The 17916-nt window shown below is 41.7% G+C and overlaps 1 protein-coding gene and 1 non-coding gene across 2 annotated transcripts; both read right to left on the bottom strand.

Moving 5' to 3' along the window:
• Nucleotides 1–12331: 12331 nt before the first annotated feature.
• On the bottom strand, nucleotides 12332–17002 carry LOC142163894 (uncharacterized). The gene is made up of 6 exons (XM_075221047.1): nucleotides 16991–17002; nucleotides 15939–16039; nucleotides 14626–14730; nucleotides 13611–14554; nucleotides 12923–13227; nucleotides 12332–12772 (listed from the first exon to the last, which is right to left on the bottom strand). The coding sequence occupies exons 1-6, from the start codon at nucleotides 17000–17002 to the stop codon at nucleotides 12332–12334; spliced, it is 1908 nt and encodes a 635-aa protein (XP_075077148.1).
• Nucleotides 17003–17796: 794 nt separating this feature from the next.
• Nucleotides 17797–17903, bottom strand: LOC142164429 (small nucleolar RNA R71). The gene has a single exon (XR_012695200.1). It is a non-coding gene; the product is annotated as a small nucleolar RNA R71 (small nucleolar RNA).
• Between the last annotated feature and the right edge of the window lie 13 nt (nucleotides 17904–17916).

The following is a 17916-nucleotide window of genomic DNA, read 5'->3' as shown; positions in this document are numbered from 1 at the left end:
ACCTATTAGGGTTGGGTCACAACCCTAGTGAAAATCTAGCTACTCATGCTTAAATTGAAAGAAAAAGAAGAAGAAGAAGAAGAAGAAGAAGTGATAGTTAAACCCATATTGATAATTAAAATGATGAAATCAATATTTAAAAAGCTCAAAATAGCAAAAACTACTAAAAAGAGTAAAAGAAAACGTCAACTATAGCTGCTGATGTCAAAACTTGACCTAAAAAAGTGAAACTCTTCTATTTATACAGTCCTGAAATTTTCGGACAAAAATGCCCTTTCGGAGGTTCTGCGGCCGCACAATTCCATGTGCGGTCCACACTTTACTTCAGCCTGACAGGAATGGAAACCTGCGGCCACATAATTCTGAACTGTGACCGCACTTCTCTCTTTCTACGGTCCGCGCATTTCTGAGTGCGGCCACACATTGCTCTTTTGCGGACCGCACAAATGTGACTGCGACCGAGTAGCTGTTCTTCTGTGGCCGCACTTATGTTGAACTTGAGATGCAAGTTCTCTGAACTTTTTCTCTTGCCCATGTTCTGCGGCCGCAGATGAAAATCTGCGGTCTGCACTTCTGAGCTTCTGTGCCTTTTTGTGTCCTTGAGTTCAGATCACTCCTTCTTGAGTTGAATTTCATCTTAGGGGCTTATTTTCTACTATTCTTGCAATTAAGCATATTTCATCCATTTTCGGAAACACAATTAAATGCTTTTGGACTAAAACTAAAGCAAAAAGGTGCTAATAAGTTGTCAAAATCCCCATTTATCACCTACTAACTGTCTACCCTAATCAAGTGCTAATCAAATGTCATGTCCTTAGTGAGTTGAAGTCGCGCCATGTCCTGCCTAATCACCTTTCCCCAGTACTTATTAGTCTGCCTCGACCTCTTCTCAAAGCCGCCATGGTCAACCTCTCACACCTGCTAACATGAGCGTCAATGCTTCTCCTCTTAACATGACCGATTCATCTCAGCCTCAAATCCCGCATCTTGTCCTCCACAAAAGCCAATCCCACTTTTTCCCAAATAATTTCATTCCTAATCTTATCCCTCCTGGTACATCCACACATCCATCTCAACATGCTCATTTTTACTACTTTCATCTTCTACACATGGGAGCTCTTGACTGGCCAACACTCAGCCCCATATAGCAGGATCGATCGAACCACCACTCTGTAAAATTTGCCCTTAAGTTTTGGCGGCACATTCTTATCACATAGAACACCAGATGCAAGCCTCCACTTCATCCATCCCACTCCAATACGGTGCATGACATCCTCGTCGATCTCCCTGTTACCCTATATAAAAGATCCGAGATACTTGAAACTACTTCTCTTGGGGATGACTTGAGTATTTATTTTCACATCCATATCTGCTTCAAGGGTCCCGTCATTGAATTTGCACTCCAAGTACTTTGTCTTGGTCCTGCTCAACTTGAAACCTTTAGACTTCAAGGTCTATCTCCAAACCTCCAACCTCGCAATAACCCCGCCTCGTGTCTCGTCTATCAACAATATATCATCTGCAAACAACATGCACCATGACATCTCCCCTTGGATGTGCCGCGTCAGCACGTCCATCGCTATGGAAAATAGGAATGGGCTAAGAGCCGATCCCTGATACAGCCCCATCATAACTAGAAAGTGTTCCGAGTCTCCTCCCACAGACCTCACTCGAGACTTAGCACCATCGTACATATACTTAATTATCCTAGTGTACACTACCGGGATGCTGCTAACCTCCATGCACCTCCACAGAACCTCCCTCGGGACTTTATCGTATGTTTTTTTAAGGTCAATGATTACTATATGCAAGTCCTTACTCTCCCTATACTGCTCCACTAGTCTCCTCACCAAGTGGATAGCTTATGTCGTCGAACGCCCCGACATGAATCCGAACTGGTTTTCAAAAATAGACACGCTCCTCCTCACCTTGGCTTCCACCACCCTCTCCCAAACCTTCATAGTGTGGCTCAACAACTTTATACCCCCTAGTTATTGAAATTTTGGATATCGCCCTTGTTCTTGTACAATGGAACCATCGTTATCCACCTCCATTCTTCAGGCATCCTCTTTGTCTTAAAAATAACATTAAATAACTCAGTAAAAAATTCCAAGCCAGCTCGGCCCGTATTCTTCCAAAGTTCCATCGGGATTTCGTCTGGTCCCGTAGCTCTGCCCCTGCTCATCTTATGCATCGCCCTCTCCACCTCTTCTGCCTTAATACACCTACAATACCCATAATCACGCTGGCTCTCGGAGTGCTCCAACTCACCCAGCACGATGCTTCTGTTCCCCTCCTTGTTAAACAATTTATAGAAGTAAGTCTGTCATCTTTGTCTAATATGTGCCTTGTCCATTAATACTTTGTCGTCCTCGTCTTTGATGCACTTCACTTGGTCCAAGTCCCGGGCCTTCTTATCCCTTACTTTGGCCAACCGGAATAGCTTCTTGTCCTTGCCCCTGCCCCCGAGTTCCTCGTATAGACGTCCAAACGTCGCGGTCATGGTTGTCGTTACTACTAACTTCGTCTCTTTCTTTGCCTTCTTATAATGCTCCCGATATGACCTTTTATCCTCCTCGTCTGTGCTCTCCACAAGCTTCAAGTAAGCTGCTTTCTTGGCATCCAACTTACCTTGGACCTCTCCATTCTACCACCAGTCCCCTCTATGACCCCCAGAATAACCCTTCGTGACCCCTAAAATATCTCAAGTATCTTCCCTAATGCAATCCGTTGTCGTGGTCCACATCCTAGTCGCATCCCCCCTCCTCCTACATGCCCTCATAGCCAACAACCTCTCCCCCAACTCCTGGGCTTTGTCCTTAGTCAAGTTACCCTAATTGATCCTAGGTTGCCTACACACCGCCCTTGTCCTCCTACTCCTCTTGATCTCAAGGTCCATAACCAGAAGCCAATGCGGGGTCATGAGGTTCTCATCGGGATGACCTTGCAATAAGTGCATAGACCTTTATCGCATTTCCTATAGAGAAGGTAATCAATCTGGGTCTTGTTCACCGAACTTTGAAAGGTGACCAGGTTCCTTTTACCATTTTCATTGAAGGAAATAAATCCTTACATATCAAACTAAGAAAAAACAAGCAAGCAAGCAAACAAACAAACATAAATTACTCACAAAGCTTTGCATGTAGCCAGCCAGTCTCCTCATTTCTTTTCTCTAAAACTGTCAGAGGTTCTTTTTTCTCAATGTTCCTTCTATATTCATTTCTCCATTATAATTTTCTTAAATTATAAGCATAATAGTACAAATTTAAGCATTTACTATCATTTATTGGCCCATTTTTGCTATTCAATTATTTCAGGAATAGAAAATAAGAAATGAAACCCTAGGTTCCTCTATTTTTACAATTCCTATCCATATGAGTATCTATATCCACATTTTCAAATTGTGGGTACCCTTAAAATTTCAATCTCTTTCAGTTGGGTTTTACCATTTCATCGATTTTAGATCTACTGTTCATTCTTGTGTTTTTCCCTCTTTCAAGATTTCTTGAATTTGCTATAAGACCTTAGACTTTGACTATTGAAGCTTGCCTAGGGATTATATATTGTCTTTTTGTTATATGGGTGTTAAGATATTGAAGAAAGGTGTGAACTATACCCAAAGAGAAAAAATGGATAATTTTTCTTGGGTTGCTGATATTCGGCTTAAAGTATGTATATTTATATGCATATTGCCTCGCATTTTACTCATGTTTTGTGGATTTCATATGTATAATGTAATAATATATTCTAATTCGTGGTATTTTTATGTGTAGGACTCACCCGGAGGCAATGCGGGACGAAAGTATAGGATCTGAAGCAAAAAGAGAACAAAAGAAAAAAATGGACCAGTGTAGCACCCAAGGTAGTGCATCGCCCTATCCGTGGCGCAAATTACAGTTGATCACGCCCAACTATGCCTTGTAAAAAGGACTAAGTGGTCGCTGCAAATATAACCCGGTTCAAGTCCGGAGTCAAATCCCACAGGGAACTAACCTATTTACTACAACTTTAAATAATGCTAATGATAAGCTCAGACAACTTCCGGATGCAAGAGTTTTATGAATAATCAGTGAAATTTATTTAGCTAAGGAAAAATGACAATAAAATTAGCAGTAATCAAGACTAAAATTGAATTCAAGGGTAAAAGGATCTAGGGCTATTGATTTCCCCAATTGCCGGATTAATTCTTAACTCTTTAGCTATAATATTGCCGTAATACTCTATGAGGATTATGAGTTCTGGGCTACCGTAATTATCTTTCGATCAATTACGATAATTTACTAGAAGCATTCTCTCGAACTACTCTAGTTAACAATTTATGCAACTTAGAATTATCCCACCAAAGCTTCGTTATTTCTAACCCCACTTTTAAATTCAAGTAATTAATCTCTTAACTTACCCAAAAGTGGTGTTGTTCAACAACAATCTAACCAAGTGTTCTTTCTCAAGCAACACAAGGTAACTAGACATGATTATTCAAGGGCCCTTCCAATTAACTACAATATAATACGTAGTTGAACAATCATAGAACAAACACGGCTCAATTATAATAAAATAAAGTCAAGACTTCATCCAACAATTGGTTCCATCAACCCTAGATAATAGATTTAGCTACTCATACTAATGGAAAACAAATCACTAAAATAATTCATAATCAACAAATAGAAGTATGAAGAAGAAGATGAAAACTCTTAGGAAATTATCCGTCTTCTCTCCCTTGTTCTTGCCTCTAAAATTTTCTAAAACCAGCAATCTCTGACTTCTGGGCGAGTTTAGGCTTCATATAGGTTTAGGTTAGTCGCCTAGGAAATTATATAATTAACCCTGCGTGTTTGGCTTTCATCCGCCAGTCCGCGGCCGCGGATTCGACCACGGATCCGGCCGCAGATTTCCACTGCCTGGAGTTTGCGGACCAATTTGTGGCCCACTTCATGGCCGCACACCTGGATGGGTTGTCTCGCTTGCTTTTCTCGCTCCTTTTCGACCGGGCTAACCTTCGATTGGCCTTTCACACTCCATGTTGACTCCAAAACACTCGTTAGCTCCCTCCTAGCTCGGAGTAGCTCCTGCAAAGCATCAAATTCTTAATTAGAGAATTTTGTTATCTTTTAGCATTCAAATATCAATAAAGTGCGGCTAAATTAGAGTGTAACTAGTGTCTAAATTGCATAAATATAGCCTACTATCAACACCCCACACTTAAACCATTGCTCGTCCCCGAGCAATCAAACCACATTCTAAGAGGCCTAACTTCACTGAGCGACTTCCCTACTCGTCACACCAAGAATATTTCACATTAATTGAGAACATTAGTGTAACATCTACACCTCAAGAGTTGACTCCCTCTAGCCACGCAATGTTCCTAACCGGCTTACTTACTCTAATTCATAGGTCCAGACTTACCTCTCCTTCATGAATCAAGTGCTTTCTCACAACAAAAGAGACTCATTTCATAATCAGTAAAATTCACACACACTGAGGAACTTTAAAAGGAACAGAATTCACTCACCCTCAGAAATGACATTCTTGTGCCACAGAAAACGTACCATAGGCTTGCCCGTAGTGTACGACTCTACTAATTGAGCTCACTCAGTCTAGGATCAAGTAGGACTTTATTTGGATGTAATGTAGGATGCAGGTTGGGTAGGATATATTTGGATATAATAGTGACTACACCTCCCTAAATACTTAAATATATTTATTTTACAATCAAGTCCACACCTAAGTTAAACCAATATTTTCATCTTTAACACCACATATACCATCCCACACTTCTTCTTTGAGCACAATCACCCTAAAAGCCACCAAAGAATTATTACCAATCAACATAATACACTATTAACAATGTTCTTCTCTTCTTCTTTTTTTAAGAACAAGTGGCTTTTCCAACAAGATATACCTTTCTCCTTATTTCCCTAGTTCCACTCAAAAGCTCCACCAACTACCCCACACTATATTCTTTGTAAATTCATAGTATTTTAAGTGCTTACGAGAGGTAAAGGGTTCAAAATGATGGTCAATTCAAATAAGGGATAGGGCTTGTAATGTGGTTGCCAAGGAAACAAGATTACAGGCTCAACGGGGTTAACTATGGTACATAGCAAATAGGTGGGTGGAGTATGTGTATATATGGTTCAACAAAGAAATGCCTATATCGCTTCTCAGATTAAACAAGACTACGGCGTGGGTGGAGTATGTGTGTGTACATATATATATATATATATATATATATATATATATATATGGTTCAACAAAGAAATGCCTATATCACTTTTCAGACTAAACAAGACTACCATTTCGCTTTGCAGACACACGGGACAAGTTCTAGGCGTTAAATGTCGTGCATAGAATATAACAAGCCTCACACACACAGAGCACATGACTCATTCCAGATTAGATCATCAAACACTCAGATCAGGGTACTTAAGCCAAATTAAGAACATACATTTGAAGGCTTTCTTACAAGAGTCAACAAATGAGCCTATGCGTCACACTAAAGTAACCAATATATTCAAGGCATTATGAAATTAAGGGATCATATTCTAATTCTTCCCATAGCCCATAAGTTCCTAACTAAAAATAAAAATCTAACTACACCCGGTTCAAATAAAACCCTTGGAAAAGAACCGTGGTTTAAAGAAAAACCAATGGGGAATTGATACACTACTACAAAAGAAAATCTCTCTTTTTTTTCTTTTTTTTTCTTTCGACTTTAGTCCCTCAAGAAACCCGTCGAATGATATCCATCGTCGGGCCAAGTCGAAATTGATTTATACAAATAAACTACGAAACTATCTACATACAACATATAACAAAGTATCCCCCACCCCACACTTAAAAAGATGGCATGTCCCCATGTTATACAAAGTAAAGTAATGCGAGGTAAAGGAACTTCCCTGATGGATCAGTCTTGATCGGAGACAGTGCCAGGGTCGAGATGACATGCTCTCCCCAGCACACATAGTCAGCCCATGATTTTCTTTTCTGACTTCGCATTTTGGGTGGCCAAAGTATCAACTCTAGCCCCCAACTCCATGACGGAAGTGCGCAGTCCTACTATGTCTTGTTCTAAGGTTGTCATCCGTGTACTCCGTCTGACCTGGGATGGTCCTTCAGGCACTGCAGCTTGTTCCTGTGGGGGTGAGGCAGGTTCAACCTCCTCCTGCCCTTCATCGCCCTCTTCCGACTAATTAGAATCATCACTATAAGTTGCCCCTGGTGCCACCGGGTCTTTCCCGATGGTCACTTTGTCTGCCCGAAACTTTGCTTCTTTCTTTACCATGCCATCCGTATTTGGGTTCTCAAGCACCCTCGCTGCCCGGCACAATCTAGTGATCAGAGAGGGGAAAAAAACCATACCTCTTCTGTGGTGAACGGACGAACATCTCAGACTGAATAACCTTGGCCACATCAAAGTCGTGGCCATTCATGAAGCACCAGATCAAGGCAGCTCTCGGACCATTTACCTCTGAGGTGTTGTGGGATGGCAGCAAGCGACTGTTGATGATGTACAACCAGCACTTTTCTTCAAAAGTGAGTGAGGTAGAGTGTAGCTTCGATCCCGGCACAACCCACACTACCTCTTTGTCTGGTGCACAGATAGTTCTGAAAAACATGTTCCATGTGATGGGTTCTCTCCTGTAAGCATCATAGAAATCCTCCTCCCCATTGAATTCAGGCAATAGATACACTCTCCTGATGGCTTCTATCGAGGCATCCACCCTCGTGTGTCGCACAGTGCATATTCTATCCTCATGTTCAGGGTAGTTGGCATAGAACTCCCGGACAAGCATCAAGTTACCCTCCTTCGGCTTTTCGAAAAAGATGTCCAATCTGCACCTGATCAACTCCCGATACATATTAGGGCACTCATCCTGGAGGGACGCGTTGTCAATAACCCTTTCCGGTACAGGTTTTTTAGTGGCCTCAAACTGAAACGGTCTTGGGCAGCTCTGGAGACAAACATGGTACGATCAAACTGGGCTGCACTGGCCAGTGCCCGTCCCCGAGATGAGCCTTCATGACCACTTGATGAGGCCCCAGTAGCGCGTCTCTTCCTTGAAGGTTGTATCTTACCTACACAATAAATACTACTATCAGTGGAGAGCGGAATATGTGACCTAATGGCGGTTACTCAGACTTCACTCGCACAATTTATATTCAACACTCATTAAGGCAAATCAACAAACAGGTAGTGTACATATGTCCCCCAATTCACCCAAAGACCCAATTAGACTACCATTCCTCACAAACCCAACAATGGCTTCCCCCAAATCAACCAATTCAAATAGCCTCCATATGCCACATATAAACCACAATCCAAATTCCAGACAAAAGCACCTATGATTTTACTACCCTATACATACAATAGCAAGGGAAAAGATTGGAAAAAAAATCACTGAAAAGAAAAAAAGAAAAATACTAAGAAAGAGGAATAAAATCATGTACTTACTTGGAGATCTTGAGAAGAACGGAGGTTGGAGATTAGTTGAGTGGAGAAGAGAAGGAAGGAGAAGAGTCTTGTGTTTAAAGGAAAATATAGGGGAAGGGAGGGGGTGTTTTAGTTGTGGGGGGAAGGAGAAGGGTTTGGGGGCTTGAAATTAGGAAGGAAATAAGAGAAGTGGGGGAAGTGAGGTTAAGTTAGGGAACATAAAAAAAACATTTGACTAAAAATTAAAAAAACAAAACTTACCTAGACACGCCCCATATCCGTGCCCAGATCCGCGGTCCAATTCGCGGCTGCGGATTCTGGGCAGAGGGGGACCAAAAATCCATGCCCCAATCCACGGTCGCGGACGGGGGGCAGAACACAGGCCAAAATCCGCGGCCATATCCGCGGCCGCGGATCTCCGTCTCCAGCCAATATTTGTCTTTGCTGCATTTTTACCTATTCACGGGTTAATTTCGACCCCCGAATCCTTCCAATGCGCATAATATTTGCCATGCACACAAGTAGATCGGTCAAAGTCATTCAAAATCAATTACAACAACCAAAGTAAGAAAATAATGGGTTGCCTCCCAAAAAGCGCCTAAGTTAACATTGCGGCACAATGATTTACAACAAACCATGGGTTGCCTCCCAGGAAACGCCTGATTTAACGTTGCATCACGACGCATGCTTTCATTATCACTCATCGTTCGCGTACTGGGGCTCTTCCAAAGTTATCACCACTTTATCCCCTTTCTTTTCGACCATTCCAAGGTAATGTTTCAACTTTTGCCCATTTACCGTGAACTTGTTTGTCCCATCTTCGGATTCAATCTCTACAGCTCCACTTGAGAACACTTGCACCACTCTGAAGGGTCTTGACCATCGGGACTTCAACTTACCCGAAAACAATCTCAATCTCGAGTTGTATAACAACACTAGATCTCCGAGCTTGAAGTTCCGATCTAAGATGTGCTTATCATGGATCATTTTCATCATTTCTTTGTATAATCTAGCATTCTCAAATGCATGGAACCTGAATTCCTCGGGCTCATGTAACTCAGTGACTCTGCTGGTGCCTGCGGTCTCTATATCCAGATTCAACTGCCGTAGTGCCCAAAGTGCTTTTCGAGCTCTACCGGAAGGTGGCATGCCTTTCCAAACACCAACTTGTATGGTGACATACCAATTAGAGTTTTGAATATTGTGTGGTACGCCCATAATGCATCATCCAGCTTTTTCACCTAATCAGTCCTTGTTGCATTCACAGTCTTTGTCAGGACACTTTTAATTTCTCTATTGGACACTTTAACTTGCCCGCTCGTCTGTGGGTGGTACGGTGTGGCTACTTTGTGGCGAACTCCATACTTTTCCAACAGATGTGCGAATGCTCTTTTGCAAAAATGAGTTCCACCATCACTGATTATAGCTCTCGAGGTGCCAAAACGTGTGAAGATGTTTTTCTTTAGGAAAATTGTTACCCCTTTTGCATCATTGGTTGGGAGAGCCACCGTTTCACCCACTTAGAGACTTAGTCAACCGCTACCAATATATATTTGTTACCATACGAGCTGACAAACGAACCCATAAAGTCGATCCCCCACATGTCAAAAACCTCCACCTCTTGAATTGTGGTCATCGCATCTCGTGACGGCGAGATATGTTGCCTATTCTTTTGGCATTTATCGCAACTTTTGACCCAAGCATGGGCATCCTTGAATAGGGTAGGCCAATACAATCCCGATTCCAACACTTTTGTTGCTATTCGGATTCCTCCAAAGTGTCCACCATATGGTGAAGCATGGCAAGCCTGCAAAACAGAAGGTTGATCTTTCTCGGGGATACACCACCGGATCATGTTATATACACATATTTTAAACAATAGAGGTTCGTCCCAATAATAGGCTCGACAATCGTGGAAGAACGTTTTCTTTTGAATTGAGGGGAGTTCATAAGGTACAATACCGCTTGCTAAATAGTTAGCAATATCAGCATACCATGGCGTCTCCTCCATTGTCACAACAAGTAACTGTTCATCCAGGAATATCTCTGTTATGTCTTCCACCTCCATTCTCTTTTCAACTCCTTCCAATCTTGAGAGGTGGTCTGCCACTTGATTGTCCGTCCCCTTTCTGTCATGGATTTCCAGATCGAATTCTTGTAGCAAAAGAACCCAGTGAATCAAGCGTGGCTTTGACTCCTTCTTTGCAATCAAGTACCTAATTGCTGCATGGTCAGTATAAACAATAACTTTTGAACCAATTAAGTACGACCTGAATTTATCGAAGGCAAACACTACAGCCAGCATTTCCTTTTCCGTTACAGTGTAATTGAGTTATGCACTACTGAGCGTCCTACTTGCATAGTAAATTGGATGTATCATCTTGTCTTTGCGTTGCCCCAAGACTGCTCATATAGCATAATCACTGGCATCGCACATGAGCTCGAACGGTTGCTCCTAGTTGGGTGTCACTATGATGGGTGCAGTCACCAATCTCTTCTTCAGCTCCTCAATAACCAACCTGCAATCATTAGAAAACACAAAGGGCTGATCCTTTTCAAGCAGCTTACATAAGAGGTTAGCAATTTTGGAAAAATCTCTAATGAATCGCTTATAGAACCCGGCGTGCCCAAGGAAACTTCTCACTACATTTACCAAAATGGGCGGTGGCAGCTTCTCAATCGCATCAACCTTGGCATGGTCGACTTCAATGCCCTTGTTGGACACTCGATGCCCCAACACTATTCTTTCTTGTACCATAAAATGGCACTTTTCCCAATTTAGCACCAGATTTGTCTCCACACATCTTTTGAGCACTCTTCTTAAGTTGTGAAGACAATCTTCAAATGAATCCCCTACCACGGAGAAATCATCCATAAACACCTCCATAATATCCTCCACCATGTTAGTGAAAATAGCTAACATGCATCGTTGGAATGTAGCCGGTGCATTGCAAAGTCCAAAGGGCATTCTCCGAAAGGCAAAGATTCCATATGGACAAGTGAAGGATGTTTTATCTTTGTCTTCCGGGGCTATTGAGATCTGGTTATACCCCGAGTATCCATCCAAGAAACAGAAGTGGGACCGCCCAGCTAACTTGTCCAACATTTGGTCAATGAAAGGCAATGGGAAATGGTTCTTTCGAGTGACTGTGTTCAATTTCCGATAGTCCATGCAGATCCACCACACCGTGACTGTACGAGTAGAGATCAACTCGTTATTCTCATTTTGTACGACCGTCATTCCTCCCTTTTTTGGCACACATTAGAAAGGACTGACCCAGTTGCTGTCAGAGATGGGGAAGATGATACCCGCATCCAACCACTTGATCATTTTCTTCTTTACTACTTCCTTCATATTCGGGTCCAGCCGTCGTTGATGTTCCCTGGAAGGTTTGTGCCCCTCTTCCAGAAAAATTTTGTGCATGCAAAAGGCTGGGCTGATACCCTTTATGTCTGCCATGGTCCAACCAATTGCAGTCTTACATTCTTGCAATACCTACAATAGTTGCTCTACCTGCACAGCTAGTAAACCAGATGATATAATAACAGGCAAAGTAGAATTAGGCCCCAAGAAGGCATACCTGAGGTGGGCTGGAAGCGGTTTCAAGTCCAGTTGTGGTGGCTCCTCTATTAATGGTTTTGCAGGTGGTGTTGCTCTCTCTTCTAAGCGTAGGGGCTCGAACTGAGGTTCCCTTTTCCAAAATCCTTGACCTTCGAGAGCCATGACCCACTCTGCCAACCCTTCACCGTCCATCTCTTCCAAATTCATCAAGCAGGCTTCTAGTGGATCTTTGACATTAAGGGTCTCATCCTCTTCTTGCAGTATCACATCCACGGCCTCCACTAGTGAGCATTTTGCAAATTCACTAGGTCTCCTCATGGATTGTTGAACGTTGAATATTATTTTTCATTGTTCAACCTTATTTTCAACTCTCCAGTCTCACAATCAATTAATGCTCTCCCAGTGGCTAAGAATGGCCTTCCCAGAATGATGGGTATCTCTTCATCCACCTGACAGTCAAGAATAACAAAGTCTGCAAGAAATACAAATTTTCCCACTTGCACAAGCACATCATCAAGAATTCCTGTTGGTCTTTTGACTGTGCGATCAACCAGTTGCAATAACATTGAGGTTGGTCTAGCTCTGCCAATGCCCAATTTTGTATAGATTGCCAAGGGCATCACGTTTATGCTGGCTCCCAAGTCACATAATGCTTTAGCAAAAGCATAACTCCCAATAGTGCATGGGATAGTGAAGCTACCTGGATCAAACACCTTTTGGGCCATAGGTCTTGTCACTACCACACTGCAGGTCTGTGTCAGAGTTACAGTGGACAGGTCCTGGAAGTCAAATTTCCACGACATCAGGTCCTTCATCATTTTTGGATACCCTGGCATTTCCCTCAAAGCATCCATCAGTGGAATATTCAATTGAATTTGTCGAAGCATTTCCATGAATTTCCTGTATTGATCATCTTTCTTTTGTTTTGCCAATCTTTGAGGGAATGGTGCAGAAGTCAACCTTTGTCCACTGCTTGATGTCTTTTCTTTGTTGGAAGCTTCTGGCATAAGAGGTGTCACCTGTTCTGAGACTTGTTCACCGTCCTTCTCCTTACCCTTGTCAACCTGTGCTTGTTCAATTACAACCTCGGTGAGCTCTGCTGACTCATCTGCCTCTAATGTAACTGGTGTAGTTGGCGTAGTCGGCGTAGTCTCTCTCGTAAATTGAGCAACTTCTTGCTCTCTGTCTAATCTCTTCCATTCCTGAGACTCACTGTCATTAGCTGATTTGGGTTCTGTTCCTTTGGGTTAATATTTGTATCTGCATGCAATGTTCCTTGGGGGCGATCGTTCAAGGCCATAGAAAACTGTCCCAGTTGAGTTTCAATGCTTTTGATTGCTGAATCATGTGCTGCTAACTTTGCTTGCATCTTACCATTTGTTCCAATGAGTTATTGTAGCATACCCCTGATTTCTACCATGTTGTTGTCCTGTTGTTGATGAGGTTGTTGGTAGGCCAACTGTTGCTGGTGCTGATGATTATAACCTTGTTGCCTTTGATAAGGCACAACTTGACCTTGTGGTCGTGCGCCTCCAGAATTGGGGTTGTGTTGTTGCAGGTTGGGTCTGTACTGCTGGTTTGGTGCTGGTCCTCATTGTTGCCCACCTTTCCTCTGACCTTCAAAATTATTAACATAATTCATATCTTCTCTGAAGCCCTGGTTGTCATTCTCTCCACTCCACGAGCACACATACGACTGGTTTATGCAAGGAGTGCACAATCCTCTATTTGTTGTATCAACAATGTGCACTTGCTTTGTACCCATCTTATCAATTTTCTTTGTCAGTATGCTCATCTGAGTCGTGAGAGTGGCTATGTTCTCTGCATGGGAATTGTTTGGGTCAAGAGAAACAGAATACACTATTGGTGTAAGTGTCTTACCTCTAGCCATCCAGCCTGAATTTTGAGTTATCTTGTCAAGAAGAATCTTGCACTCTATGAATGTCTTGCTAGAAAATGCACCCCCAGCTGAAGCATCTACATTAGCCTTCAAACTATCTGCTAAACGCATGTAGAATCTTTGTCCCAGCATCTGATCTGGAATGCCATGGTGTGGACACTTCACTAGCATACCCTTCAACCTTTCCCGGGTTTCTTGCAAGGTCTCAGTTGGTTTCTGACTGAACTGCAATATCTTATCAATCTGCCTTGCAGTCTTGTTGGGAGGATAAAACTTGTTTAAGAACTGTTTGACTAATTCTTCCCAAGTGGCAATGGAGTTTATTGGGAGCGAATTCAGCCAAGTTTGAGCCTCTTCAGTCACAGAGAATGGAAACAGTAATAGCTTAATGGCTTTAGGAGTCACATTCGGCTGTCTTTGGGTCACACATATTGATAGGAAATTCTTCAGATGTTGTTTTGGGTCTTCAATGTATGACCCGGAGAACAGTCCCTTATTTTGCAACAGATGCAGCATGTTGTTGGTGATCTGGAATGTCTCCGCTTGTATCTGAGGTACAGCAATGGCGTTGGCTAAGTTATCAGCAGTTGGTTGTGCCCAATCATAAAGAGCAGCTTTTGGCACAAGAGGTTCCACCACTCCATTGTTTGGATCAACCCGACTATTCCGATTATTTTCGATGACACGTCCACGTTGTCCATTTCAATTTCGAGTGTGTGTTTTTGTTGTAACTGTTTGTTCTTCTTGTTAGCTTGATTTAATGCCCTGAATGCTTTCTCGGGGTCTGAGAGTCCTTCAAAAAGTTCACCAGTCCTCGAAGAGCTTCTAGGCATACACCTGAGTCACAGGAGAATTCAAACGTGAGAATTTCAATGGAAAAATTTGAACACCATAAGAAATTGATCTAAACTAAGAATCCTAGCAATTCTTCTAAGTTGTAATAAATAACACCGTTAGTTCCTCGGCAACGATGCCAAAATTTGATCACGCCCAACTATGCCTTGTAAAAAGGACTAAGCGGTCGCTGCAAATATAACCCGGTTCAAGTCCAGAGTCGAATCCCACAGGGAACTAACCTATTTACTACAACTTTAAATAATGCTAATGATAAGCTCAGACAACTTCCGGATGCAAGAGTTTTATGAATAATCAATGAAATTTATTTAGCTAAGGAAAAATGACAATAAAATTAGCAATAATCAAGACTAAAATTGAATTCAAGGGTAAAAGGATCTAGGGCTATTGATTTCCCCAATTGCCGGATTAATTCTTAACTCTTTAGCTATAATCTCGCCGTAATACTCTATGAGGATTATGAGTTTCGGGCTACCATAATTATCTCTCGATCAATTACGATAATTTACTAGAAGCATTCTCTCGAACTACTCTAGTTAACAATTTATGCAACTCAGAATTATCCCACCAAAGCTTCGTTATTTCTAACTCCACTTTTAAATTCAAGTAATTAATCTCTTAACTTACCCAAAAGTGGTGTTGTTCAACAATAATCTAACCAAGTGTTCTTTCTCAAGCAACACAAGGTAACTAGACACGATTAATCAAGGGCCATTTCCAATTAACCACAATACAATACGTAGTTGAACAATCATAGAACAAACACAGCTCAATTATAACAAAATAGAGTCAAGACTTCATCCAATAATTGGTTCCATCAACCCTAGATAATAGATTTAGCTACTCATACTAATGGAAAACAAATCACTAAAATAATTCATAATCAATAAATAGAAGTATGAAGAAGAAGATGAAAACTCTTAGGAAATTATTCGTCTTCTCTCCCATGTTCTTGCCTCTAAAATCTTCTAAAACCTGCTATCTCTCACTTCTGGGCGAGTTTAGGCTTCATATAGGTTTAGGTTAGTCGCCTAAAAAATTACATAATTAACCCTGCATGTTTGGCTTTTGTCCGCCCGTCCGCGGCCGCGGATTCGACCGTGGATCCGGCCGCGGATTTCCACTGTCTCACTGCCTTGAGTTCGCGGACCAATTCGCGGCCGCGCACCTGGAGGGGTCAGCTCGCTTACTTTTCTCGCTCCTTTTTGACCGGGCTAACCTTCGATTGGCCTTTCACACTCCATGTTGACTCCAAAACACTCGTTAGCTCCCTCCTAGCTTGAAGTAGCTCCTGCAAAGCATCAAATTCTTAATTAGAGCATTTTGTTATCTTTTAGCATTCAAATATCAATAAAGTGCGGCTAAATTAGAGTGTAACTAGTGTCTAAATTGCATAAATATAGCCTACTATCAATAGTCCTGCAATTTTTGGCCAATAGCTCAACGCCGGTCTAGTGCGACGCGCTACCCTGGACATTGAGTGATGGGTCACTCTCCTATTTCTCTCGGGACAACATTTTGATGGCCCTACATACCCCCAACTCGTATAAAAAGAAGTCTAAACCTATTTGGAGAGGGAGACGCCACTTTGAGAGGAAAACACACACACGGAACACTTGGGAGCAAGGATTCTCAGTTTTTCTTCATCTTTCTTAGTATTTTCAACTATTCAAACACTTGTGAAATTGTTTAACTTTATCATGAGTGGCTAAAACCCATAAATTCTGGGGTTGAGATTTAGACATGAATATTGTTGTTCGAAGTTGATTTTAACTTGAATATAGTTCGCTAATATATGGTTATTTCTTCAGTTCTGTGATTAATTGGTTAATTGTATGGCCAACAGTTAGGTTCTATTTACTATCTATGATATGTTTAGGAAAGCTACATTTAGATTAGAGAAGAATTAAAGAAAGCATGATCTTAACTTTGAGTGGGGTGCGGATTTGTGGTTAGGATAGGAATATACCTAGTCACCATGATTAATTAAATATCGTAATCTTAATGCATTCTTAATAGATTGATTCCATAGGAATATAGGCATTATTCTATTTCGAGTAGGTGAGTAGTAATTCGGGAGAATGGTACAAGAGCAATTACTCAATTAATTAGTAACCATGAGCGAATTGTATGAGAGGTAGAGTTAATTAGAACGCAATAGGATTGGTAAATCGATCACAACCCTGGAATGTTATCTCTACTGAATTCTCAACAACCATTTTCTTCGTGTTTAATTAGTTACTGTTACATTCATTGCTTAGTTATAATCACACTATTCAACTCTGATTGACTTGATTGAATAACAATTTTAGTGAAATTGGTAGGTAGTTAACACAAGTCTCTGTGGGTTCGACACTCTTCTTATCATTGTATTACTTGCACGATCACGTATACTCGTGTGCGTTTGGGAGCAACATATTTTTGGCGCCGTTGCCGGGGACTTGAATATTGACTACTTTACTAGCTTTTACTTTTGTTGTCTATTTCGTCAAGTCTAACATTTCTTATTGGTTGCTCTGCTCCCAGGAACGTTTTTTGAATGCAAAGGGTCAGGAGCTAGGATAGACTTCAAGGCTTTGACCCAGAACCTGAGAGAATATTTAACATGAGGTTGAGAGAAGAAAGGGACAATATTTTGTTCAAGCACTTGTTCAACTACTTGTGGACATGACAGACGAGCAACATATGGTTGTTCAGGAGGTGGCGATGCCTAGATTTGCTAATCTCACCTCCAGCATTGTAAAGCCCAGAATCACTGCGCACTTTGAGCTGAAACAAAGCATGATCCAGCTGCTACATACAAACAGGCAATTTATGGGTCTTCCACATAAGGATCCACAACAATACTTTCTAAACTTCTTGGAGATTAGTGACAATTATATCACTAATGGAGTCACTCCGGACTATGTGAGGGTCACACTGTTTCCATTCTCTCTATTGGGCGAAGCAAAGAGGTGGTTGAAAGCGGAACTGGCTAACTATATTACATCATGGAGTGATCTGGCTAGAAATATTTTGGCACGATTCTTCCCCTCAGGAAAAACTGCAAAGATCAGAAGTAAGATAGGCGCCTTTAAATAGAAGACGGGTGAGTCTTTATATTCAGCTTGGGAGAGGTTCAAGGGGCTGCTTAGAGATTGTCCTTATCACAACCAGATGAATGAAGTG

The sequence above is a fragment of the Nicotiana tabacum genome, chromosome 9 (assembly GCF_000715075.1).
Source record: "Nicotiana tabacum cultivar K326 chromosome 9, ASM71507v2, whole genome shotgun sequence".
In the NCBI taxonomy this organism is placed as follows: domain Eukaryota; kingdom Viridiplantae; phylum Streptophyta; class Magnoliopsida; order Solanales; family Solanaceae; genus Nicotiana; species Nicotiana tabacum.
This window is presented reverse-complemented; position numbering and strand designations above follow the sequence as displayed.